The following is a 27,968-nucleotide window of genomic DNA, read 5'->3' as shown; positions in this document are numbered from 1 at the left end:
GTGACTGTATACTTGCATATATGCTTGAACTGAAAAAAAAAAAACAAAACCAACAAAAACAAAAGGAACAAGTTTTGAAACATTTGCCTTGGGACACTGAGATAAGGAGGTGAGATGGTCACCAAAGACCCTGAAGACCAGCTAAAACTGGTTCAGTGGTTCGGCGCTGTGGCAAACGGCACAGTTGAGAATCTTCAGTGCCAAAGGTTAAAAGGACAACACGAGGAAGACAACCAGCCTTCATCCCGAAGACCCCAGAAGAAGACCACCCGAGGGCACTGCAGCTGGGCAAGGTGTGGACACTGGGGGAGGAAAAAATGTAAAACGTTTCTCTGAAATATCTTGAATATGTATAGTCTTTCCTGGAACTATCATGAATATGCATTAAGTAATAGCATAAAAGCTTCAAAGCCAGAACTGTGGGCATGCACGCTTGTGGAGGAGCGATCCCAGTGCAGCAGTGTGCTAATGAACATACCTGCTTTATAACCTTTTCTGGTTGTAAGGGTTTATTCCGCGTGTCAATACAGGTGACATGAGTTGGTGGGCACCGGGGGAAGTAATAGTGTTAGAAGTGACGTTCTGCTGGGTTATGTGCTACCATTATGTATATATACCAAAGTTAATGTATATATACCAAAGATTACCGGTAATGGAGGCAGTGGTGTCTGGAGATTGTCTGCTTGGTTTATAAATCATACATTAAAATTCCCACATGTCTCATCACTTCAAACTAATTGGCTTTTATTTTATGGACTGCCTTCTGTCCCTTGGAGCTGTGAACTGGATGCTTTTGGGTTTTAGTAAGGCTTTTATTCTCTTGGCATGTTTTGTTCATACTGTAATAAAAGCCTGTTTGGAATATAGAGGGTTTATAATTTCTAGGAGTTGTGTAGTTTCTGAAGGTAACAGTACAGAGGCCAAATCAGACATGCAGTTAGGCACATGCTACGAACTGGAGAGGCTTTGTTACAGGTCTTTGGAAATGAAAGAGAAACTTTCGTCACTAGAGGTTAATGTCCACGAAGAAGACAGAGGGGTCCTGTAAAACTTTGAATAAATTGAGTGTCCGCTGGGCATATTCTTGTGGGGTCTCAAATTGAAGGAGGATGCAGCCTTCTTTTATGCTAATTTCCCAGATGCAAGGATCCCTCTTCCTTTCCACATTGACTGGAGTGTATAGAGTTCCAGGTCTGCCTAGTACATGTTCTCCCCTTACATTTACACCCCCCTGCATCGTATGTCACATGTTCATTAAAATTAGGCTTTATATTTACTCTGGTGGAAAAGTTAATATTTATTACCCTGTTAAGCCTGCACACTATCCTAAAAGTTCAAAAGTTTAAGCTGTATCCAATTGCTACTGATTTCTGCTGTCTTTGAAGGACACCTCATTAGTAAAGGAAAGAGAGGGAGGCTTCAGTGATAAGGATGCAGAGAGTCTTTGATAGGTACAGGCAATAAGGACAAGGACCATCTGCAGATCCCTCAGAAGCATATCTGCTCATTGTCTTCTTTTGTGTGTCTGCCCATGCCCGAGTATCTGTCTGATCTAGTCCTGCTCAGGCAATTTCGCTGACGCCTCCTTTTGCTCCAGCATCCTCATGCCTTCCCATTTCTCCTGCCCTGGCACCTCTTCTATGTGCTCTAGTGTCTCTTGCCACTGTTTTGTTTTTTTTTTGTTGTTGTTGTTTTTTTGGTTGGGGTTTTTGTTTTTGTTTTTCAGTTTCTTGCTTACAAAGATTCACTGTTGTCTGTATTTTTTTTTTAATACATTCTGCGCTGTTCTTGGAGTATACATATACTCTGCATTGTAGAACATGCAGGAGGAGCATATGTAATAGTGTACAATATAAAGCACAGGTATTTTGGAATAGTGTAGTATGCACTGAAAATACGAGTTTATATGATGGAGGAGACTTGAAATTCTTCATAGCAATGTTCTTCTCTGCTTTAAATGAAGTGTTTTATTGAACATGAAGCTTGAGCTTGAAGCCTATTTATTGCACAGAATTAAAATACCTCCAGGCACAAAAATCTCTGTATTAATATTGTGTAATTCTCTATTGTGTCATAATAAATTCTGAAGCTAGAGAAAGGCAGTGAAACGGATTTCATAGAGCACTTCTGATAATAATTAACAGTGGCTTAAAGTCTTACTCTTTATTGCTCTTGTTCACACATCCGTAAGTAATCGTTGTCCTCTGCAACTGGTGGGTTTTACTGTTCTGTGCTGAAAACTTTTGTTCCTAGGATTAAAAAAAAAAAGAGCAAAAACCAAAAGGAGTCTTTTTTCCTCAAACTAAGTCACCTCTTCATTTATCACTCTGTAAGGTGGTGGTTTTCACTGAAGATGACTGTACTGTTTGTAGTACAGTGTCTACATTCAAGTTACCACCGTTAGTTAGGCAATGGCTTCCAGTATTTCTTGCAGCTGAAGTACAATTTTGATTAATTTTGGTGGGAGTGTTAGCTTGGACTCATTAGTTTAAGTTCTTTGCCTTCATTGTATACTGCTTGTATAATCATAATCATGTAATACTGCTTGTATTACTCACTATTGGGAAGTGGTATAAAGTGAAAGCATGCTGCTTCCTAGCAGCAGTAAAGACTTCTTCGCAGAATGAACATGCATGTCTTGTAAGATGTTTAGTGGTTGCCTGGTAGGGGATGTAATTTGCTTGTAATGGCTAGTAGTAAGGCTTTCAGTTGCCAGTGAGGTTGTATCTGCATCTTGGTACCACTCTTGTTACTGTTGAAGATGTTTATCTTACAGCGCTACATTTTCAGAAATTACTGCTGACTTAGAGGAGCTGAGTTCAACATGATACATTGCAGCCATGTAGACTGCTCAGCAGGACAAAGGTTTTTAAGACCAGATGCACCTGTTGTGCTTCCTGGGTAGTTTTGACAATGTGATGTACTCAAGTGCTCCTGTACACTGCTGCACTGTGTTCTGAGCAAAGCCAAGGGCAAACAGTGCTCCGGAAAGGGAAGCATTTCTTCACTTGGTTTACGTACTTTGAGTCCAGATGATTCCTGTTAGCATGTCTGCATCCAGGTAAACAGTAGGAGACTGTGGGCCCTGATGGGATTAGAGAACTGGCTGATGTTGTTGCTCTACCCGTCACCATCATCTTTGAAAGATCATGGGGAACAGGAGAAGCACCTGAGGACTGGAGGAAAGCCAACATCACTACAGTCTTCAAAAAGGTAAAGAAGGTGGACCCAGGTAATAACAGGCCAGTCAGCCTCACTCCACCTCTGGAAAGGTGATGGAGTAGCTCATTTTGGAGGTCATCTGTAAGCGTGTGGAGGAAAAAAAGGTTGTCAGGAGCAGACAACATTGATTTACCAAAGGGAAGTAATGTTTGACTAATCTGGTAGCCTTCTGCACTGGTGTTACGGAATAGGTAGACACAGGGAGAGCAGTGGATATTGTCTTCCTTGGCAAGGCTTTGACACTGTTTCCCGTAACATCCTTGTGGGAAAGCTCACTAAGTATGGCTTAGAAGAGTGGACGGTGAGATGGATCGAGACTCGGCTAAACAACAGAGCCCAGAGGGTAGCGATCAATGGCACAGAGTTCAGTTGGAGGGGTGTAAGTAGTGATGTTCCTCAGGAGTCAGTGCTGCGTCCAGTCTTGTTCAACATATTCATCAGCAACCTAGAAGAAGAGACCCTCAGCAAGTTTGCTGATGATACGAAACTGGGAGGAGTGGCTGACAGCTCCTTAGACTGTGCTGCCATTCAGTGAGACCTGGGGACAGACTGGAGAGCTGGGCAAAGATGAAACTAATGAAGTTAAACATGGGTAAGTGTAGAGTCCTACACCTGAGGAGGAATAACACCATGCACCAGGACAGGTGAAGGGTTGACCTCCTGGAGAGTACCTTCACAGAGAAGGACTTTGGAGTCCTGGTTGACAATAAGTTATCCATGGGACAGCAATGTGCACTGGTGGCCAAGAAGGCCACCAGTGTACTCGGGTGCATTAATAAGAGTGTGCCCAGCAGATTGAGGAAGGTTCTACTCCCCCTCTACTCAGCCCTAGTTAGACTGTGTCTGGAATATCGTGTCCAGTTCTGGCTCCCCAGTTCAAGAGGGGCAGGGAACTACTGAAGAGAGTTCAACAGAAGGCTATAAGGATGGTTAAGGGACTGGACCATCTGTCTTATGAGGAAAGACTGAGACACCTGGGACTGTTTAGTCTAGAGAAGAGAAGGCTGAGGGGGGACCTTATCAATGTCTGTGAATGTCTGAAGGATGGCTGTCAGCAGGGTGGAGAGAGTCTCTTTTCAGTGATACCCAGTGATAGGACAAGCAATAGTGGATGTAAGTTCCTCAATCACAGGAAGTTCCATCTCAACATCAAAAAAAAGTTTTTTACTGTGAGGGTGATGGAGCCCTAGAACAGGCAGAGATTGTGTGGAGTCTCCTTCTCTAGAGTTCTTTGAAACCCACCTGGATACGTTCTTGTGTGCCCTAGCCTAAGCAGTCCTCCTTTGAAGTGGCACTGGACTTGGTCTCTGGAGGTCTCTTCCAGCCCCTAGCATTCTGCAATTCTGTGAGAAAATGGGCCTGTAAAATGACTTGCTGGAGCATGACTATTGACAAGTTTAAGATTTATTGAGCTCAGGCATAACTTTTAGTCTCAGAATTCAAAGTAACTTATAATGAGCCCACTACCAGCATCGCCTTGTCTACAGACCATGCTGTTGGTTGCTCTGCAGAAACTCAGCCACTGACATAGATAGTATTTGGTAAGAAAAGCACAGCTTACCACCTGGAGCTGTTGTGAACATCTATTCTCACATAGAGACATTGATACACAGTTCACTACTGCAGTTGAGTACAACATATGGATATTATGCTTAGGAAAAAGTGTCATTTGCCCTTAAAAATTCAGATCAAATCTCTATGCTGTGTTACTGTCTTGAAGTGCCTTTTAGTTAGTACTTAGAAGAAAGAGTAGGAATGGGCACTTGGGGAAGTGTGCAAAAGCACAGAACTCCTTGATTAGCCATGTTACATTTCAAGCGATAACGTTTTTGCAGAGTTTAGCAGGACTGCGATTAAACACAAAAGTCTTATGAAAGTAGTTTCTGCCGCAGTGCATTATAAAATCCACACAGATTAGTCTTAATCTAACGAACCTTTAAAGAACAAACACACAGAAGCCATTGCATCAGCTATTTGCATAGATACATTAACCTTTCTCCTTCATCTGTGCTTCACCTGTGCTTGTTTTGTCATTCACTTGCTTTGAGTCTTTTTCATTTGCAGGCTCACTAAGGACATCAAGACCTGTCAATATGTCAGAAAAACGATTTCTTTTTACATCAGAATCTGTTGCTGAAGGGCATTCTGGTAAGTAAAAATAATAATTGATTCTTTGCCTTTTTTAATACTTGCACCAAAGAATGCTATCTGATGAGCATTCAGCCATATCTCCCCCAATGGAGAAAAGAAAGGATCAATTAATTCTTTTGAATAGACTTCAGATTAGAGTCTTTGCTTACTAAGAATTTGTCCTAGTTGTTTAGTATGCACCATAATCCGGAATAGACTAAGCTTTTGCTTGAGAGAAAAAAACATGAAGTTTTCTACAGGTAGATTTGGAGCTGCCACATATACTGGAATTACAATTCAGGTTTTTTATTCTGTAATGAAAAAGTGTTTCTTTATGCACATTTACTACAGGCGATCATTAAACACAAATCTCTGAAATGTCTGAAATTTGTTTTCATCAGAGCTGCATTCCAGATACAGCAGTACAGCTGTAGCACTACATATGCCTCTTTGCCATGTTACTCTTCACATAAGCTGTCAATTGTAAAGATAGCAACAGTTACTTTATGGCAGAACCTTGAAATGGAGCATTTTAATGTTGACTTAAAATAGCATTACCTTGTACATTTTCCATGGTAGAAAGACAAAAAACTTAATAAGAGAAAAATAAATGAGAGTGATTTTGAACACTGAAGGTTCACAGATGGGTTTTTCATGTGTACCTGTACTTTCAGGACTGTTATTCGTTAGGTGGGAATGGCACCGTATGAGACCTGTTATATTAGTTTACCTGCCTAGTCCAGCGAATGGTCCAGCACTTGCAAGACCACTGTAGCATTGTAGCATCATGTCTTGAAACACAACTAGCTACTTATTTGCTTTAAAACACTGTGCAATATGTTCTAACAGAGCAAAGAGCCGAAGGCAATAAAACTTATCAGTTGTTCTGGGTTATTCTATTCCTGCTTGACCGTTGGACTGTTTGGTGTGAATCAGTTTTGCAGTTGTCAGGACACGGTTTGCCTCGGTGTTATTGTCAAACTAGCCAGATGACAAACTTTGGAGCTGGGCATTAATGAATTTGAACAAACGATTTCTGAATCTGAAATTATGACCACATGATGTTCTGTCATTCATCATATGATCTTGTGTCTTCAAACCATAGTAAGTTTTTATCAGTAGAGGTGCAAGATGACTTAAAAGTAACTGACCAGTTACTGATGTGCTCTGATTCTCGGAGGAAATATACTAGCAAGGAATTTCAGTAAGAAAATACGTGAGCTGGGGATAAATGCAGCACAAAAGACAGGTTTTACAGCCAGTCAAATTAGTCTTTTTTGGTTGTTTTGCTTTAGTTTTTCAAGCCTCTGAATTTTTGGACTTTGTGCATGCTTATGAAGTGCACATTTAGCTTCACCTAAACAGAAGAAAAAAAACCATAAGGGTACAGAAATTGCTGATTCAGGTTGTGAAAATTCTAACAGTGAAGAAGAGACCTGTGTACCTCCATAAGCAAATGTCATGCTTACACTGAGATCACTGCATGTGATGGTTTTAAGACTGTGTCTTAATTTTTCCTCACAAAGTTCAAGCAGAAAAGTGAAAGAATGTAAATAAATCACTATTGGGTGTAAGAGAGCAAAATAATGATTATTCTAAACACTTCCATTGGAGAGATAGAAATGTTTAAGAGTCAGTACTCAAAACAAGATATGGGCAGTCTGTCCCTCTCAGTCTGTTTGCTGGGCATTTTCTCTTCTGACTGAAGATAACACACTCTCCTGCATACTGACCTTGATGAGTTAAGTTTAACAAACCTCTCCCTACTTCTTGGCTTTCTTTCCTCTTTTCTTGCTCTGGGAAAGGGGCCTGGGGAGACCCCTTGGGGAAAAAGCACAGCCCCTCAGGGTGGGGCAGGGAGCTTTGTTGTGTTTTTCTGTTGATTGTACATATTTGTAAATGTTGTGAATAGTGTATATATTTGTACATATTCATTGCATTTCATCACAGATTGTAGTTTTGCCTGTAAATACAGCTTCATTTGCTTCCGGACTGAGTTAGCCTGGTTATTGTCAGTGTGGGAGGGGGATTTCAACCCACCACACTGTAACACTGTAGCTTGGGTGAATAAAAGGGACACATACCTTTTTAGCACTCTTGCCTGTTTTTATCTTCTAGATAAGATGTGTGATCAGATAAGTGATGCTGTTCTGGATGCTCATCTCAGTATTGATCCAGATGCTAAAGTTGCCTGTGGTAAGTACAGTACAGATAGAAAAACCAGATTAATTATATACAGCAAGTAATCCATATTGATATAACATTCTGTGTTCAAAAATTCTTGAAATAGCTGTCTGTCAGTCAACGCTTTCACATTTAATCAGGAGACAAACTCTGACATAACTGGCTCAGAAAATAAGGGAAGGCTGCAAAAAAATTAATAGAAAGAAAATATATGTAATACTCCAATACAAATTGAAAAATGATGAAATGTAAGAAATAGATCAGGAGAAGCCAGTGGAACCAGGGAAAACTATGGTCATCTGGGACAGCAATAAGAAAACTACAGAGAAGGGGAATTGAGGAGATTTATATGTTAAAATGTATTTCTTCATGGAGTAAAAGGTGGTAATAAAACTTGAAATCCACAAGTACTAAACTGATATTTACTGTGCCTTTACAGAAGCAGGGTGATGCCCTTGGTTCGTGGAAAATAAATGCACGGTTGATTTGAATGTGATTCTAATCAAAGTGGCTTGCATTTTTTGGCAAGACTTTCTGTTAGGACTACCCTGTATTCTGCATCAACATCACTAACAAAATCACCTCTTCCAGAGGCAAAAAACGTGTAATCAAATTGTAATATTCTGGGTTGCCAAGAGGCAAGGGCACGTAAAGAGTGTGTAAATAAAGTGGTCTCCAAATACAGGGTGTTTTTAATTCTTTTTTTTAGAACAAGCTGTTAAGACCATAGTTTCATCACATAGGACTAGCTGCATCCCACAAGTACAGTCATCTGGCACTTCGTCTGAAAAGTTTCATGTGATCCTTGATGCATAAGATGTGAGCAGTGGAGATACATGGAGGAGAGGGTTTAGCATATGTGTTAGATTTTGTGAAGCATATATTTCAGAATTGCAGGCAGTTCTGTTTCCAAAACTGCTGAAAAGCTAAGGATGGTAACAAAGAAGTGCCACAAAACTGACAAGAACTGAAAAATCTGTCTTAAGAAATGTGATAAACATGATTGCTTTTTTTAACCAAAAAGAGAAAACTGATGTGTAACATGATTATTTAGATACATCCCTGATATCTGTTGGGGTAAAAACATACCAAAATTGCTATCTGGAGTCAGAAAACATGAGTATAACATTAAAACGTAAGTCTGGAAAAGATAAATAGGTTGACTACTAGACACAGAATTTGCTAAAATGCATTTGACTGGAAAAGAGAAAGCAGTTATGGCGTGCAATACAGCATTTATTGAGTGAAAAGTAGAACTTTTGTTTAGTTGTGGAGGCCTTGACTTAAAGTTTCAGAAAAAATTATAAATCTTTAGGCATTATGTAAGTGCTAAGACACTGTAAAACTATATTTTACAAAACTGTGAAATGTAGTTTATGGAGATGTTGAAACTAGATTCAGTCTAGCCTTAGAAAAATGTGTCTGTAGTTCTCTGAGTTTTATCTGCTGCTTGGAGTTGTAGGATCAGCAAGTTTTGCGTACAAATTCTGAATTATTACATTGCCACTACCTCGTTTCAGCAGGACAGATCTGGCCTCTCTTTGTACTGCCAACAGACAGGATAGCAATAAAGTCAAGAAGGAGAACTGGCTGTAAGTAGCATGAAGCAGAGCAATTGTTCTGTTTCTTCTCTGATTAAATGAAGCTCAATGCCTTCTGAAAAAAAAATGGCCTTCCCACTGTACCCAGCAAATATAAGTCAAGAGATAAAACTGACTAACCATAAACTAAGACAGTATGAAAGAGGAGTTGAGGTTTCTACCTACTAATGGTTTTCACAGTATTCTTTTATGTAATGCCCCTCCGTGAAGAGCCCAAAACCTTATATGATAATTTTCCTCCTGGATAGAACAGGTCTGGGTGTTGGTTGAGCTCATTTACAAATTGCAGCTACAGTACAGCTCCTGAACTGTGTTTTCTTGTGACTAGAAGCAGTCAAAGGTAGGAAGATGAGTCTTCCTTACCCTGTACTAAAAAAAGCATCATCATGCCGTGGAGTGTTGCATCACCATCAAGATTTGCTTGGCTGTAATGGTCCTGGCAGAACTTCTAGTAACTGTTGATGACTTCAGGCTTGTTCTTTCATCTCTAAACCCCAGTTCTCCAACTTTGTGTTCTTTCAGAGAGGCTTCCCCTTTCCACAGTGGCCACACCAGGAAAGCTGAGAGTCATTCTTCTCTGCCACACGCATGTAATACAGATTTTCTTCTCTAGGTCTAGGTTTCACAGCACTATACATGCCTTGCACACATAGGTTGTCTGTGAGGGTGCAGCAGACAGGAGGAGCACTGCTGGTCAGGGGCACACAGCTGAGCATGAAAATAACGGTACTAGGATACTTAGATACTTGGAGTGGTATCACTGCCTGGGGATGATATCCTGTATTTATTTAGGGCTACTGCATTAGTATGGACTCACTGTGTCCACAGTGTAACTGAGAGATACTATGCCAACTAGGATGTACTTTAAGAGTTGCTCTTGCAGACAAATAGAGGAAGATTGCCCTGTGCTCAGTTCTCATCTGCTTGCCTGGATTTGCTGAGCTGTATTCCTAGTAAAAGCTACCTTGATTATGTTTTGTGTGATACTACAGCTTAGTTGTGCAATTTTATAGCATATTCCTGCCTGTAATACTTAATTTTGAAATCAAATAAAATTACTCAAATGAGATGGTGACATGGCAGAAGTGATGGATGAAATTCAGTGCAGGCTAACACAAGGGGAAAGGCAGTAATCTTATCCCCATGTATAGAAAACAAGGTTTGCAGTTCATTGTAAGCATTCAAAAGAAAGATTTTTAGGTTGTAATAGACATACGTTTCTGTGAATAAAGTCAGTGGCCAGTAGCAGTAAAAATCTGAGCTGATTCTTAGGGCTGGCTGGGAAAGAAATGAACAGTAGGACTGAGAATATCATTAAGTCATATAAATCTGTGGTTGCCTGTCTTGAATGCTGTGTGCTGTGTGAATGTCTCTTCCCCAAACCCCAAAAAAGATTGTATGGAAAGAGTAATAAATATGATCATAGCCATACAATTTCTTTCAGTGAATAGCCTGGGCCTTCCCAGTCTGGAAAATAAATGACTGAGTGAAATATAAACTAGGACTATAGTTGTAGGTCATATTGATATGTTGATTTTTTTGTGTCATTGTTTACTATGTGTTTTGACATAAAATGGAAATTTTTGGAGGCCAGGTGAATATTTGAAGCAAAAAATGAAAAAAAATATTAAATGATTCTGCACAAAAATTATAATGAAGTTGTACAGCTTCTTGCTTCAGGATCCTGTAGCTGTTAAAAGTTTTTGTAGTTGCCAAGGGCAACTGGGTAATATTGTAACAAAAATATATCTAAAAGTGGTGATGCCATCTGTTAATAAATTATGCCTCTTTAGCTTCAGGAAGACCCTGAGCTGCAATTGTTGGAGACTAGGGAACAATTTGGAGAAATAGCACTGTACTTGACCTGTTATTATAGATGTTTGCTGCTGGTTGCTGTGGAGATAGGATAATTAGATAAGGTGGACCTTGCCTCCCATGCAGGTGTTTTGATGCTCACATCAGCTGAAAGGAAGAATGGTCATATGCAGACCTACATGTATGCTAAGGTTTTGCATTGAGTTTCCCCTGTGACTAATCCTTTATTTATAGAACTGCCTTCACAATCCATGTGTGTAACTGTAAAACAGTAGCAGTAAAATTTTGATGTTTCTTCCATTTTTCTTTTTTCTGTAGAGTGTGTAGCAAAAACTGGAATGATTTTGCTTTGTGGAGAGATCACATCCCAGGCTACAGTAGATTACCAAAAAATTGTAAGAGAGACCCTAAAGAAGATAGGGTATGATGACTCTTCCAAAGGTGAGATCATGTGTTCATTCTTGGGTCTAATCTTCATGTGGCCCAAATCTTCTTTTTATGATTTTCTGGAAAATAAAATGAAATGTGTATCCAGTCCTAAGAGAAAACTGCACATATGTCGCCATATATATTTCAATGCCTGGTACTGAAGGAGCTATTTTAAAGTGACATACTTGTAAAAGACTTATTCTTGACAGTGCCAGGTTGCCTCTTGTTTCCCCGATCCAGAAGAACTAGTGTTTGCACAAATGTCAGAATGTGGTTATCTCTGCGCTGATGCTCCTTGTCCTTGGGATGCATAACACTTGGAGGTCACACCCAAGGGAATTTTGTATGCATTCTTAACATATTTCCCCAAGTAGCTTTCTTTCAGCTGTTAAACCCTTCACATGACTATTCTCCTTTAGTGTTACCTTTTCATGCACAGTATGTACAGTTTTTCTCTAAATCTTTTGAACCCTAGAACCTAGTACAACAAAAACTGAATACCGGTTTATGGTAACATTGTCCATACTCCTTTCCCACCTTTAATGGGACTCCTAAATGATTTGAACCTTAGTCATCATAAGCAATGCAACAAGCTTTAGTTAGGCAGCTTGTAGGTTTACATGTAGCTTGTCAGTTACAAGAGCTCAAGTTTGAATGAGTACCACTAACTTGCCCACATCCTGAGACTGTTATGTCAGTATGCTAGTTCTCTGCTTCTGTTATCAATACACATGTGGAGTTCTTTCTTAGAGTTTTAGAAGTTTTAGCCAAGAAAATGAGAGAATCCGTAAAAGGTTCTCTAGCAATTTGCGAACTCTCAAGAATGGGTAGCCTAACTGTACAAAACTCCCTTCACTAGGACTGGACTATAAGACGTGCACAGTTTTAGTGGCCTTGGAACAACAATGTAAAGACATCAAGCATGCTGTTTCCCATGGCAAGAGTGATGATGACATTGGGGCAGGGGATCAGGTAATGGGACTTAATTCCAGGAATTTACTTAAATTTAATTTATGCACAAGTGGCTGAATTGTGTTGGACCTGAGCATTTGCTTAAAAGCTATTGTTCAAGGTGTAAGTATTAGCAGGTAAACACTGCACTTTCCTAATCACTAGAAGTGCAGAAAGGTAACTTCACTAGTTTCAGTGAAAGAGGCTTTTCACATATCCAGTAGGCTTACTGGATGGAGCTACAATGAAGCTGTTTATCAGCTGGGGTCAATTTCTCATCTTTCCTGCCATTTGAGCAGCCTGTTTTTACTTCTTGAGTATCAAATGCAGTGTTATTTTAGTTGCCCTCTTGTGGGGAGAAAACCCGAGACATCTTTATGAGCTTTATATCTATTAAGTCTTTGCAGTGGATTCTTAGGAATGTTTAAGGCAGAGTCATTCTTGGGAAGTCATTCTTGGGAAACAGACTCTTCTGTGGCTCTGACTTTTGTACCATGCAGATGTAAATGTTATTTCAGGCTGGTTGAATGTCAAAGTATATTCACTGTGCATGTTATTGCTCTCTCTTTTTAGGCTTGGGTGGTTTTAAAATACTGTGTGGCAAAACGGGTGCAGAAATGGAAAAAGAACGTGGAAACAAATGGCTTATTTCCCCATTTTTCAAACAGTATCCTGTTTTTCAATGCAGGGTTTGATGTTTGGCTATGCCACTGATGAAACTGAGGAATGTATGCCCTTAACAGTCCTCTTGGCACATAAACTGATGGCAAGCATAAAGGCTCTGGAACGGAATGGAACATGGCCCTGGGTTAGGCCAGATGGGAAAACACAGGTTTGTAGCATAGCTTCATAGACTGTAAGAGTGAGAAACAATAGACATAATTTACTGTGTCTGCTACTAAACCAGAATTCATGTTTAGCAAAAATTGTGATGTCATTTTCATGCTCCAAGGTGGTGTGAATTTCATAAAGTATATTTGTATGTAGCACAGGTTTTCTTAAAACTATTCTATTGGTGTCTTAGCAAGTTTCTTCAGGATACCAGATAAATTTTGCTTCTTTTCCCCTAGAGAGTAAGAATATTTTAAAATTACTGACAAACAGCTGGTTTTGGTGTGGTTTTCATATGTTTGTTTTGTTTTCTGAATAAATACCAGTATTCCAAAGTATAGACTAGCACAGTGCTATGGATTCTCAGTTAAAACACACACCTTGTAAATGTAAACTTTGTGTATACTATATCTGATCAATGGTCAGAGCCACTGACAGGTGTTTTGCATGACTGAGTGGAAGAGTCACTGATATAAGAATCCTAGTGGACAGCAAACGATCCACAGGACAGCAATGTGCCCTTGTGGCCAAAATTGTCAATGACATCCTGGAGTGCATCAAGAAAGGTGTGTCCAGCAGTTCTAGGGAGGTTCTCCTCCCCCTCTGCTCTGCCCTGGTGAGATGACACCTGTAGTACTCTATTCAGTTTTGGGCTCCCAATTTCAAGACAGACAGGGATCTGCTGGAAGGAGTCCACCAGAGAGCTACAAGAATGATTGCGGGACTCAAGCATCTCTCCTGTGAAGGAAACCTGAGAGAACTGGATCTGTTTAGTCTTGAGAAGGCTGAGAGGGGATCTTATGAATGGCTGAATATCTGAGAGGTGGGTGTCAAGATGAACCTGACAGTCTCATTTCAGTGGTTACAGCTGTTACAACACAAGGAACAACAGGTTTAAGCTGGAACACAGAAAGTTCCTTTTCAACATGCGGAGAAATTTCTTTACAGTGAGTGTGACAGAGCACTGGAAAGGGCTGTTCAGAGAAGTTGTGGAGTCTTCTTCTCTGGAGACTTTCAAAACCTGCCTGGATGTGTTCCTCTGTGGCCTGCCCTAGGTGATCCTGCTTTGGCAGGGGTGTTGGACTCGATCATTTCTGGAGGTCCTTTCCAACCCTTAACATTGTGTGATTCTGTAATTCTGTCATGTACTTTGGCATTCTGAAAGTACATTCCCTGTCTTCTAAACACTAAAGTCTGCTGGAAAGGAAAGCAAAGCCATAGCCATACATGTGGCATCTCCAAGACAACTAAGTGGGTTAGTGTTAATTTTTGTTGCTTGGTGGGGATGAACTGCATTGAGTTACACTGCAGCTGTCATTGCAGTGCAAAACAGATAGTGTCCCTGCCTTTTGTCATCAGTGCATAGAACGTGAATAGACTAATTTTTTATGATGTATCTATCAAAGCATTTTTTAAAAGTGTGAAATTGAAGAGGGCTTCTTAGTGCATAAGAAAATGTATACTAAAGATGGAGCAGTGCAAGTACATTTCTGCATGTATGCAAAAGCTATGCAATAGGTAGCAAAGGATACAGCCTGTCACATCATGATCTACAGTTGCTCATATTAGCAGGGTCTTCCAAAAACTCTTTTGGCTTTATTGTGGTGATTCACTATTTGAAGTTAGGTTAACATGCCAAACTGTGAATGATTTTAGCATCTGCCAGTAAAATCTTAGGCTTTTGTAGCTTTCTTGTTATTTTACTTCTTTGTGGCAATACATGTAATATGCTTTAGTTAACTCTTTTGGTGGTGGAATTTCAGCACTTCATTGTGTGTTTGGTTTTGGGTTTTTTTCCTTATAGCGGTTTTAAGCATTGGCATCAATTCTTTATTTTTTCACCTGATTTCCCTTAGTCTAGTGTGCTTTTTTTCTTTTCTGCAGAAAATACCACAGCATTAATTTTAAATTTTCAAACTGATGCTCATGGCTTTGAGTGTTCACTCTCCTTTTTTTTTTTTTTTTTATCTCTGCAGGTCACAATGGAATACAAGGAGACTAATGGTGCACTGGAGCCCCTCCGAGTGCATACACTTGTAATTTCAGTACATCATGCTCCAGACATACCTTTGCAGCAAATAAAGAAGGAGCTAATGGAGAGAGTTGTTAAAAAAGTCATTCCAGAGAAGTATCTTGATGAGGGCACGATTTATCATCTCCTTCCAAGTGAAAAGTTTGTAGAAGGTGGTCCTAAGGTATGGTACTTTCAAAGAGGGCTGCCTATGCAGACTTGGATTCTACTTTGCCACATCCTTCCAAATGTTGTCTTAAAAACAGTGCATTTAACTGGTATAACATTAATCAAGAAAGTCTATACATTTTTAAATAAGCTTCAATCATTTTTACTGGATTTTTCCTCTGGCACAGCTGGCATCTAAACTGAAGCTGTATCTGCTTGGATCGCCAAATGTACAGATTCTTGGATTGTTGTCTTTCTTCTAGACAGTTATATGCTAAAATGCTTTACTGTCAGTATCTCTTCACTTTCACAGCAAACAGCAAAACCAGAAATAGCAACATATTTGACTATCTAAATGGAGATTATTCAGAAAGATGAATAAATGTCAAGGGAGACCTTAGTGTATTAATCCTGAATAGTAATTAGAATTTGACATGTATTCTGCTTTCTAGGTACAGGTACTAGGAAAGCAGATCATTGCTGTGAAATTGTAAATACTGTCTATTTATGCATAAAGAGTTCAATGAATGATTAAAGCTACAAGGTGCGCTTATGATTACACTGCGATGATGTAGGGATACTGCTTTCATTGGGGTATAAATGTCAGCTTTACTTCAAGAAAAGTGTGACCAGCAGGTCAAGGGAGTTGATTCTCCCCCTCTACTCAGCTCTGGTGGGACCACACCTGGAGTACTGTGTCCAGTTCTAGAGCCCTTACTACAAGAGGGATCTGGAGGTGCTGGAACGTGTCCAGAGAAGGGCCACCAGGATGATCAGAGGGCTGGAGCACCTCTCCTATGAGGACAGACTGAAACATTTGGGGCTGTTCAGTCTGGAGAAGAGAAGGCTCCGTGGTGACCTTATTGTGGCCTTCCAGTATCTGAAGGGGGCCTACAAGAAAGCTGGGGAGGGACTTTTTAGGATATCAGGTAGTGACAGTACTAGGGGGGATGGAATAAAGCTGGAAGTGGGGTGCTGCGATGTGAGAGACGGGACGAGGCCTGATGCAAGCCAAGTGTCGATTCATTGTACAAAGCTTTTTCTTTATGTAGGTTAACATAACATCAGAAGGCAGCTTGTAATTGGTCATTGGTATGTCCATACTACAGTTGTAAATTCATGATTGGCTACAGAGAGAAAGTATCACACGGATGCATATGTTTTTCAGAAGGCTTAAGCATACGTCAGGCAAGAGATAAAGGGATTCCATAATTCTGTCCTAAGTTTTGCTTTGTTCTTGTTATCAGGTCCCTGCATAACTCCCTTAGGTCACAGTGGCCTCTAGGGAGCCAACCTGTCTGTGTTTTCCTTCTAGCTGCACTCTGTTCCCAGGGTTTGCCACCCATCAGGGTTGAAGCATCTCCTTCTATCAGTAAGACAGTGTCTGGGGTTCTGGTCCCTAAATCAATTCCTTCAGTGGGGAGATTCAGACTGGACGTGAGGAAGAAGTTCTTCCCCATGAGAGTGGTGAGAGCCTGGAATGGGTTCCCCAGGGAGGTGGTTGAGGCCCCATCCCTGGAGGTGTTTAAGGCCAGGCTGGATGAGGCTCTGGCCAGCCTGCTCTAGTGTGAGGTGTCCCTGCCCATGGCAGGAGGGTTGGAACTAGATGATCCTTGTGGTCCCTTCCAATCCTGACTGATTCTATGATTCTATATACTTATTCTTAATATATTATATACTTAATATATTATTTACTTAATATATTATTTACTTTACTTATACTTTACTTACATATATATGTATCTGGGGACTTAAAATGTGTGGATTAATACATTTTATCTTCTTTCAGGATGGAGTTTCTGTCCTGGGTTTGGCTGGCATATGGTTGAGGTTTTGGGTTGTTTGAGGTTTTAACCCTCACAAGAAGCTGGGAGGGGACATAGCCAAGACAGCCAGCTGAGCTAGCTGATGGGTATTTGGTACCATTCTGCCTGCTATACAGGGGAAGGGCTGGCAGGGGAACCTGGGTGTCTGTCTGTCTGTCTTTGAGCTTGGGACATGGCAGGTTCATTTTCTTCTGCTCAGGAGCCAGGGCCAGGCAGATGCGGTATCTCTTTGCACTGTTCTATTAAACAATCCTTTCCTCAACGAATGGGACTTTGCCTTTTTCTCCAGATTCTCCTTCCCATTCCACCAACAGGGGTGGTGCAGTTGTGTGCCCCGCAACATGGGGCTCAGCTGCCAGCTGGGCCTGAACCATGAGTTTCTCAACACTTGAGTTAATTTATCAGTTTGCAGTCAGCTTTTCTGATTTGACTGAAGGGCAGTAATTCTCTGCTGGGTAAACAAGTGGGTCAGCTCATCAAGTTGTAGGAGGCAGGCAAAAGTCCACGCAAGAGGGTGGGACTGCATTATAAAGGGTACAGGCAGGCAAGAACTTGTGCCACTAGTGAACCATTAAGGTGAACTCAGAATTTCTCAGTACTGTTGTGCTGGCAGCACTGAGCTACAGCTCTATGAAGTCCTTGCTTCCCCTTTAGATTGTGTATCTAGGTGAAGTTTGTTAACTTTTTAGGTCATAGGTGATCTGTTTTTCAGAAAGGCTTTTGTCTCTCTGAGTTCTTGGCCTCCATCAAGTGTTGCTGAGTGAACTCATTGGGCAGCAATCCAGAGACAGAGTTTCATGATTGTTGATTTGAAAGGAGCAAACTTTTTGTAATATTTACAGTTGTGCCACATTCTTAGCAGTCTTCAGAATTGACAGCAGCACAGATGGCTTAGTAGATCTCTGAAAAACATTCCAGTAATGTAGACATCATTCATTAAACAGTTGCATGTGAAGGTGCACACTGTGAACAATGAGTAGCAAATATAAATCAAAATTGTACCAAATAACCTAGTACGGGATTAGGCAAATGGTTGTGTTTCTTGAATGTGTTCAATTATTTATCCTACAGAGTGATGCTGGACTGACTGGCAGGAAGATCATTGTTGATACATATGGAGGCTGGGGAGCTCATGGTGGAGGTGCATTCTCTGGAAAAGATCCTTCCAAAGTTGATCGTTCCGCAGCATATGCGGCTCGCTGGGTTGCAAAATCTCTGGTGAAAGCTGGTCTCTGTAAAAGAGTATTAATCCAGGTAAGAACCACTGTGAAAGTAATACAATATAATAGAAATTTGTGTACCATGTGTATTCATCCCCTCAGAATACATACTACCGCTACAGTCTCACTCTAGTTTCAGAAAAGTGTTTGTCATACTCGCATGGGGTTCCAGAAAGTTTGCCTTGGGAGTGCGTTATTGAGGAGCCCTGTGAAGGAAGCCAAAGACATGGGCCAGGACAGTCCTGAAACAAGGAGAGTGTTCTCAGTAGTATTCTTTTTCCATCTCTGTTGGCAGGCCTGGTCTAGGTACTTTGTATCACCTTTGCTTTTACTTCCAGAAAATGTAGTGGTCTTTTGCACACACATGCATGCCCAGCACAACAACCTGGGCTGCACAGCACACTGCAGACAATTATATTAGAAATATCTCAGTGTATGTGTGCAATCTACTATACTATGTGGGTCACACTAGTTGTAACTTAAACATTTTTAAGATGGATTTGAAATTGCCTTCAAGTTACCATGATTCCTCTACTGTGTGTTCCTTGTATACTATTATGGTGTGAGGTATAACTAAAGGCAAAATTCAGATTTTTTTCAAGAGTTTAAAACAAGAACAATTTCCATCAGTCTTGCATGATCAGAAGTGCACTTCCCTCCTTGCACATGAATTTTTTTTTTTACTACTAAGTCCAAGAAGTAGAAAGAAATATTTCCGTAGAATAGAATCATAGTACTGGTGAAGTTGGAAGAGATCCCTGAGATCATCAAGTCCAACTACTTGCCTTGAGCTCACAATCCCACTACTGCTCAGCCACTGTCACTAAACTGTGTCCCTGAAGTGCCACATCCACACATCTTTTAGATACCTCCAGCGATTGTGACTCCACCACCTCCCTGGGCAGCCCATTCCAGTGCTTGATAACCCTTTCTGTAAAGAACTTGTTCCTAAGATCCAACCTGAACCTCCTCTGGCACAGCTTGAGGTAATTTTCTCGTGTCCTGTCACTTGTTGCATGTGAGAGATTGACCCCCACCTCATTCCAACCTCCTTTGAGGTAGTTGTAGAGGGTGATGAAGTCTCCCCTTAGCCTCCTCTTCTCCAGAGTAAGCAATCCCAGTTCCTTCAGCTGTTCCTCATAAAACTTGTATTCGAGACCCTTCTCCATCTTGTTTGCTTTTCTTTGGACACAGTCCAGCACCAGAATGTCCTTCTTGTAATGAGGGGCCCAAAAACTGAACACAGTGCTCAAGGTGTGGCCTCACCAGTGCTGAGTACAGGGGCAGAATGACTTCCCTACTCCTGCTGGACACACCATTCCTGATACAAGCCAGGATGCCATTTACCTTCTTGGCCTCCTGAGCACATGTCTGGCTCACATTGTGCTGGCATGTTGTATGCAAACTTACTGAGCGTGCACTTGATCCCCTCATCCAAACCACTGAAAAAGATGTTAAACAGAACTGTCTCCAGTAATTGGCACCAAGTGGATTTAACTCTGTTTACCACAACTCTTTGGGCCCAGCCATTCAGCCAGTTTTTCACCCAACAAAGCATGCACCCACCCACGCCATGAGCAGCCAGTGTTTCCAGGAGGGTGCTGTACAAAACTCTGTCAAAGGCCTTACATAAAGTCCAGGTAGGTAACATCGACAGCTTTTCCCTCATCCACCAGGTAGGTCACCTTGTCATAGAAGGAGATCAGGTTGGCCAAGCAAGACTTGCCCTTCATAAACCCATGCTGACTGGGCCAAATCATCTTGTCCTCTGCATAATGCATGATGTCACTCAGGATGGTCTGCTCCATGACTTTACGTCTGTCTTAACACAGCCTCAGAGGAAGGGTTTGTGGGAGGCTCTTTATTGATGCCTAAGGAGTGAGTGAGGCAAACTGACACCAAAATGTCTGGAATGATTGGCAATTTATTTATTACAAATTAGTGCAGATCAGTTTGATCATACAATGGTTCTTAAGGCAGGCAAGGCAATTACCTAGTATATGCCAGAGACAGAGTAAGAGAGAGAGATAGAGAGAAGAGTGAGGTAAGATCAAAGGTAAGAGCAGAAAAGAACAACCACTCCAGGTTCCAGTGACATCCAGTGTGCTCAAGGTCTTCTTGGTGGTGGCAGTACACACTGACAGTTCGTGGTGCTGCCTTTAATTCCTAAATTCCCCTTAATTCCCCACCTAGGGGTGGCTGGTGGAGGTGTTCCCAAGGCAGGGTGGATCCCACACCACTTGTGTGATGTTGCAGGTACATTGGGACCCCGCTTGGGCTGAGTTATTCTTGGGGTGCCTGCACATATTGTTGTGGTGGTCACAAAACGGCGAGCACCCCCAATATTCTTGGTGATTGTTGTTTCACCTTTTTTTGTGCAAGCTCAGTTTTCAAGCAATGGCCTTGAGTGACACAGGTGAGCTGGAGGCACCCAAACAGCACCTGAACTGCAATGTACTGTTCCAGGAGTAGATTGTCATGGATGCTTGAATACAAAGAAAGGAGAGCAGAGAAGCAGTCTGTTTGAGACAAACTTCTATGACAGCAGAGAAACAATTCATGTGAAACAAACCTCTGTGGCAACATAGCTTCCACATCCTGACAGGAAGGTCAGGCTGACAGGCCTATAACTTCCTGGATCCTCCTTCTGGCCCCTATTGTAGATGGGTGTCACATTTGCTAACCTCCAGTCCATTGGGACCTCACCAGTTAGCCAGGACTGATGAAAAATGATGGAGAGTGGTTTGCAATTCCCCCCTGGTCCCATAGACTTGTGTGCATCTAAATGCTGTAGCAGGTTGCTAACCATTTCTCCTTGGAACATGGGGGCCTCATTTTCTTCCCCTTCCCTGTCTTCCCAGAGAACAGCTACTTCTACTACTAAAGACCAAGGCAAAAAAGGCATTGAGTACCTCAGCCAGAGAACACCTACCCCTGCTACTAAAGACCAAGGCAAAAAAGTCTCTGAGTACCTAAGCCTTTTTTTCATCCTTTGTCATTTTGTTTCCTCTCGCATTCATTAAAGGATCGAGATTCTCCTCAGCTCTGCTTCTGCTGTTGATGTATTTATAGACACATTTTTTATTACCCTTCACAGCAGTAGCCAGATTGAGTTCAAGCTGGGCTTTGGTCCTTCTAATTTTCTCCCTACAGTATCTTAACACATCTTTAGAGTCCCTCTGAGTAGCATACCTCCTCTTCCAAAGTTTCTTCCAAAGAATAAGCTCTCCTCTTGTCCTGAGCTCCAGCCATGCAGGTTGCCTTTCTCACTGACCTGTCTTTTGGGACATGGCGATGCCCTGTTCCTGTGCCTTTAAGACCTCCTTTTTGAAGAATACCCAGCCCTCTGACTCCTCTGCCCTTCAATACGACCTCACAAGGAACTCTGTCAGTCTCCTGAACACTGAAACTGTCCAGGGGTTGACAGTCTTGACCTCTAGACAGTTTTACCAACTCGATTCCAATGTGATTGTTTAAAAACTGATGTTTGTCTAGGCAGTTTGCAGGCCTAGTTTATATACATACTTCATCTAAGTATCTGCTATGCAGTAACTTTAACCCAGTACAACAAACTACTACAGTAAAACGTAGCAGTGATCTGGCTGATGTTTTGCTACAGAGGTCTGTTTAAAACCTTTATACCTGTGGACCAGAGGCCTAGTGGATGTGGTTACGATGAATGACATAATATCCAGACTTCACAATTAAGCACAAAACCCCTTGTTTTAGATGTTGTGCATGTGTTTGATACCTGATTAAACTTAAAAGTTTGTAGTTAGTTTAGGAAAGGGGAGATTGGGAATAAACCAAGCACAAATAGTAATGGTTAGCAAATTGTTGATTTTTAAAATCTCTTTCTGAGGGACAGGAGACAAACTTCTGATTTTTTGGTATGCACATTCTGAATGCCATTCTTGAACATATACATCACTGTCTTGATTCTTGAGTTAGGAGGGAATGTTATTCTGGTAATACCAAGAGATTCTCCTTAAATACCTGCGGTTGACTCCAGACAAGGCAGGGTTGATTGGGTTGTAAGCAAACTATGGAGATGTGAGATATTAGCAATTTACGACAGGAGAGAGGAGGATGGTAAAGCAGAAAAGCAAATGTCCTGTGAAGTCATAGAAGGGTGGATTAAGAAAGCAAAAATGTATCAAGTAGAAATGCAAAAGTATTTTCAGTCCTTCAGTGTACACTAGGACCTTGCCAGTCTCAATGGAGGCTGACAACTGCACTAGCTCTGCTATGGATATTGCTTTCATGCTAATCATCTTTTCATAGTGAAAAGGCAAAATGGATAATGGAAGGAACTGCAGACTAGTTAGCTGTGTATTATCGCAGGTACCCTACGGGCTTTGTTTAGTGAGGTACTCTCACAATTAGCTAAGAGAAAGATATTATTGATGAGGGGATTTTCTAACAAAAATCAGTTCTTGCTTACTAAGAAGTACATAGATAGAACTGAGCCATTGGACTAGTAAGTCTTGAAATCTGTAAAAAGCAGACTCCATGAGGTATACCACTGAAAGCCAGAGAACACTTTGCATTGCTTAGTGACATTTGAGCACAACATAATTTCATCCAAATACACCATGATGGAAGAAAATGAAGTGTGTGTTAGCTTGTGCTGAAGCAGGACTGTATGTAGGAAAGGAAATTAATAAAAGCAAATGCATTTCAGAAGTACCTTTCAAGTACTCTGTTCTCCAATGCTGTGGTAAAAAGAAGCTAATGTGATTCTTGGATGTCAGAAAGGAGCTATAGAGCTATTCTGTACTCATTTGAATAAAGTGAAATGACAGGGAATACTTCCTGAGTTACTTCGTCTACTTCTAATAGCTGTGTTTTAGAAAGCACATGGAAATACTGGATGAAGTTCTGAAGAGTGCATGGAAATAACTCACTGTGGGAAAACAAGCCTGTCACGATTTAGTAACATGGATCTTTTGCTGAACTTGTCCTAAATAATCTTTTCTCTACTTCAGCAAAAAACCACATACCACAAACCAACAAACAATCCCAGAAATATTTGCAGATCTGAGTCTCCAATCTCAAAGGCATGAGATCCTCGTGTCTAGCTAATGCTGAGCAATGCAGAATGGCAGTGTCTGAGGTAGAGGATCTGATCTTTTAAGGAATGTCACTTAGATCTGACATTCAACCAGGCTGAACACTCTCTGAGGAAAACAGATAATTTTCTCACATAAAAGCCAAATAGCAAAAATGTATCTCTTAGTTTTCTTTATGCAGAAAAAGTATGTGTAAACTCTTCCCCACTGCATAATTCTTTCCTGTCTCTTAAGCAAAAAAAGTAGGAAGAACTGTTTTAACTGTTTAAAAAATGTGTTTTGCAGCTATCGTATGCTATTGGTCTGAGTCATCCTCTTGCAATCTCAGTGTTTCATTATGGAACATCAAACAGATCTGAAGAAGAACTGCTTGAGATTGTGAATAAAAACTTTGATCTACGCCTTGGAGCTATCATAAGGTTTGTGTGCTGTTATTTAGGAAGTAACATTTTAAATGTTCTCTTTAACAGTTTAATGTCATAGTTTCTGGCTCCTAACCTTATGAGGAGTCACCTTCGTCATAAATCTCTAATTCCTGTCATTTCTGCTCCTCTCTCACTCACGCAACAAGTACAATATACAAAGGACAACTCATAAATCTCATCACAAAATGAGTAAGTAAGAGTGGTCTAACCTATGCTGTGTTATATCTCCTAGTAACCCTGGTAGTGTGCTGTGTCACAGTTCATTAACCAGGTTAATGCTTGGTAAAGTAAAACTAAAATGTAACATTAGGTGTAGCTAGGCTTTCTAGACTGTTTACAGGGTGTGTAAGGCTCCAAATCCCTGCCTTACCTGGAAGGCACCAGAAATGATTGTCTCTTTCTGAATGAAGTACTGGGGTAAGTATGGTCTCACTGCCTTTGATCTTTAGGTAGCAAAAACCTGTGAGACACCTGCCACAAGACTGAACAGTTCTGCTGCCCTCATTTCACAAGCAATCCTGCTGAAATGAGTGTGATGTTACGTGCTGTAATTTGCCTTGGCTCATGCACAGAAGCTGAGTGTCACCCTACCAAAATAGTGTCAGCATGGTATTTGCTATTGGTGTTCTGAGGATATTTGCCATTAGCCCAGAAGAGAAAAGCTTATCCTTAAGTGATTAGATTCTTCATGAGATGTAACTGTAATCTACTTTCTGTGTCAGAAGAACTGAATGCTGAGAGTTCATCTCTAGTTGTCTAGGTTCATCTCTAGTTGTCTAGGTTTTGTGCAGCCTGCTTAAAGTCAACTAAACTTAATTAAAATAGAATCAAGCTCCTTAAATGCTCTCTTAAGATCTGGTAAGCCATTGAAATACTGTATGCGTTTAAAAACCAGAACAAGCGTAAAAATCTTGCCATGAGATGAGCTCTTTTGAAGTAAAAATTCAGCTCTGACCAAGAAGCATCATTGAAGCTACCATGTAGTCAGACAAGACAAGAAAACCCAAATTCCTTTCCAGAGTATTTCTGGACCTGAGGAAAGCAGATCTTTTAGACAGATATAATTCTTACACTTAAAGAAGCATGGGAATTACCCTTTGCTTTGAGAGAAGAAAGGCCTGGAGGAAAGAAGCAGATCAGCACCTCTCCTTATCAGTAGCTACCTGCCTATGCTCAAGGCAGCTGTAATCTGACCCTAGCACTTTTCCTTCTTTTTCTCCCTTTTATGACTAACTCATGATTCTTTCCATGAACTCACAAGGTAGAGCTTCCTGCCTATTTGTTATACAGCATTGTAAGACATAATATCATAGACTCAGTCCTGAAGAAGTTTTGAATCTCATATCTGATTTTCACCAAACTTAACAGGCCATACTTCTTAAGTTCCATGAGATATACAATTAATGGAGAGAAACACTGTCTCTTTCCTCTTTTAAGGGAGCAGCCATTCTGTGGAGTGGTTTGTTAAAGCCTGTGCAAGTGACATGAGAGATCAAACCTGAGACCAATACCAGCAAGAACTTGACTCCTTGCCCAGAGGAAACATTTTGTCACTTTGAGCACTGCAGGTTTTAAAACGTCTGTTCTAAAATATACATGTTAGCTATCTCATTATCTGAGGAAAATGCTTTTAACGATTTGTTTATCTTTTGAATCCAGTGCACTCTGCATTGGATCAAAAACTGGCTGGATGGCCAGGCCCAGAGTGGTGGTGAATGCAGCAAAATCTGGCTGGCACCCAGTCACTAGTGGTGAGAAGTTGCGTCAGCATTTTGGTGGTGTGGACAGCCTTTTGCTCTCCTTCTTAGAATAGTTTATGAACATACATGCTGAAAATAGATCTGGCTAATATTTTTAATAGACTGAATAGACTGAGATAATGCAAAGTTTCATGGCAGCTCCTGTTGCTAGTTAATGTTTTTGAAGTGTTACCAGTTCACAAATACAATCAAAACTCGTCTTTGCCATTGTCATCATGGCAGTTTACTGCCATCAGTAGTTTGCATGGTGGTTCACAGACACTTTCCTTAATGCTGTGTGCTCAAAAATGCTGCACTTAAAAAAAATGAATTATCATGGATCTGGAAGCAGTGTAAGTAAGAAGGGTAGAACTCAGGCAAAAATTTCAGCATTATTTAGTGAACATTTCCTTGTTAAAAATTATCTGCCTTTTTTTTTTTTTTTGATCCTGTAAATGGTGCTGGCTATCCAATCTAGTCAAATGTTCATCAGATACAGCACTCACAGCAACAAATGTTCATTTAGACAGCACTCACATTTTAATGACTTTTGTACTGGGATCAAGCACAAATTAGCAGAGTAGCCATTAGACCATGTCATGATGTCGCACAAAATATTGCTTAGCTGCTGTATATCATATACCCTATGGGTGTGAGAATGTGTAATCTCTTCACCATCTGAAACATATTCATTATCTTGTAAGCATTTGTGCTTCTGTCCTTACTTTTCCATTTCTTCAGCAGCTTACAATATTAATTCTATATTTTAAATGTTCTTTCAAAGATAATTAAAAAAAAAAAAAAAAGCTCCCAAGAGTGGAATAAAATGTTTCAGGAAGACCTTTCATAAAATTAAGAGAAACTTCTGTGTAGATTCCTCAGGCTAACCATTTAGCACAGCTGTAACCCACTATATCATGTAGGCTAAAGAACAATATCCATGACTTGCACCTTCATTATTTATCTAGTCATGATCAGTGCTAAGCCTTATTCTAAATAGTGACTCTGTGCATCTATATTAGTAGTTAAACCTCCATAGTCACTTGGTCTACTAGACAATCGTCTTTGGCTGCCTCTTCTGAGATCGTTATGTTTCTGGCAAAGTAGCGTTACAAAATATTTTAAATTACACTTGCAATAATGTAAAACACATTGACGCTTGCATAGGTAGAGCTGAACTGTATTCCAGCAATAACCTGCTTCTGCAATTGCAATGCTTATAAAGTCTAGCCACATACTTATTGCATCTCTAGTATATTTGAAGAAAGCTGACTGTTTCTACTCACTTTAAAATAGAAACCAACTCTTCCTGCTGTAAGTCTGGGTGATTGGGCAAGGAAACAACACCTTGGTTTTATGGTCTTTCTTCCAGGGATAATATTGGTTATCCCTTCGATGTGTCTAAATCATAATACATGTTGAAGTAAAGTTAAGTGTAAGACTTGCCTTTTCTTTTTTCCTTTTATTAAAGGGACCTGGATTTGAAGAGGCCAATCTATCAAGAAACAGCATGCTATGGACACTTTGGGAGAGAGGAATTTACTTGGGAAATACCCAAAAAGCTCGTGTTTTAAGCTTTTCAGAATATTTCATGTAACTAGCAGGTGGTTTAATAGGTGAAATTTCAAGCTGTTCAAGAAAAGATTGTATCTGCCTTTCTAAAAGTACATTCTGTAGCTAGTAGATTTACTGAAAATAATTTTTAATTGATTTCTGACTTTCCCAGTGGCCTTAGACTTTAAATGCGTTCCCCTCTGTCTACCATATTCTTCACTTTTGTCTTTAGAAATGTGTTAACAGTTTAGGCCTTTGCCTGTGTTCAAGATACTAAGTGCGCAGATGGTTGTGGAAGTTAAAGTCATTCCTGTTCTGCCAGGGAACCTCACTACCTCACTACTGCTTACCCAGGTAATTTTGTACTGGAGTGGATGAAGTTGGTGAAGTGACTTCCAACAGTGCCTGATGAGAGGAAAAGGGTAATAGCACAAATTGCCATGACTCTTTTATGACAGGACTTCCATGACTACAGCTTTACTTGTGGTCATTCTAGTTCAAGAAAATTAGTAAAAATACCCATTTTGTACCACTGTCCATTGTAACCCTAAACATACTTAGGCAATGTCATCTGTTCACTTTAAACATTACACTTTTGTAAGCGTATGTATGAAACTCTTCCAAAGGGGAATAGTGCTTTGTTAAGAAGCTATGATGCTTTGTCAGAGAATAATATTTTGATGAAGTCTCTTGTTAAATTTAATGAGGGAATTATTTGCTCAATGGAAGCATCTCTTAATCACTGTTCATTGTTTAAAAAGAAAAAAAAAAAGCACATCAGAGTCTAGGC

General features: G+C 40.5%; 1 protein-coding gene across 1 annotated transcript; it reads left to right on the top strand.

The window, feature by feature from the left end:
• The first annotated feature begins 114 nt into the window (after nt 1-114).
• Nucleotides 115-27,198, top strand: LOC128979392 (S-adenosylmethionine synthase-like). The gene is made up of 11 exons (XM_054397607.1): nt 115-293; nt 3,147-3,232; nt 5,287-5,370; nt 7,471-7,548; nt 11,271-11,393; nt 12,241-12,353; nt 13,021-13,164; nt 15,140-15,358; nt 18,240-18,422; nt 23,746-23,879; nt 27,096-27,198. Exons 1-11 carry the CDS (start codon nt 115-117, stop codon nt 27,196-27,198), a joined length of 1,446 nt encoding a protein of 481 aa, XP_054253582.1.
• Nucleotides 27,199-27,968: the final 770 nt, after the last annotated feature.

The sequence above is a fragment of the Indicator indicator genome, chromosome Z (assembly GCF_027791375.1).
Source record: "Indicator indicator isolate 239-I01 chromosome Z, UM_Iind_1.1, whole genome shotgun sequence".
NCBI classification, from domain to species: Eukaryota; Metazoa; Chordata; class Aves; order Piciformes; family Indicatoridae; genus Indicator; species Indicator indicator.
The sequence above is the reverse complement of the archived record's forward strand: the minus strand, read 5'-3'. Positions and strand labels throughout refer to the sequence as shown.

Excerpts from the sequence above, each read along its gene's own strand:
- LOC128979392 (XM_054397607.1), top strand. The coding sequence starts at position 115 with ATGGTCACCAAAGACCCTGAAGACCAGCTAAAACTGGTTCAGTGGTTC. Across the intron at positions 294-3,146 it reads GGGCACTGCAGCTGGGCAAG|ATCATGGGGAACAGGAGAAG; the intron begins GTGTGGACACTG and ends CATCTTTGAAAG. Across the intron at positions 12,354-13,020 it reads ACATTGGGGCAGGGGATCAG|GGTTTGATGTTTGGCTATGC; the intron begins GTAATGGGACTT and ends TTTTCAATGCAG.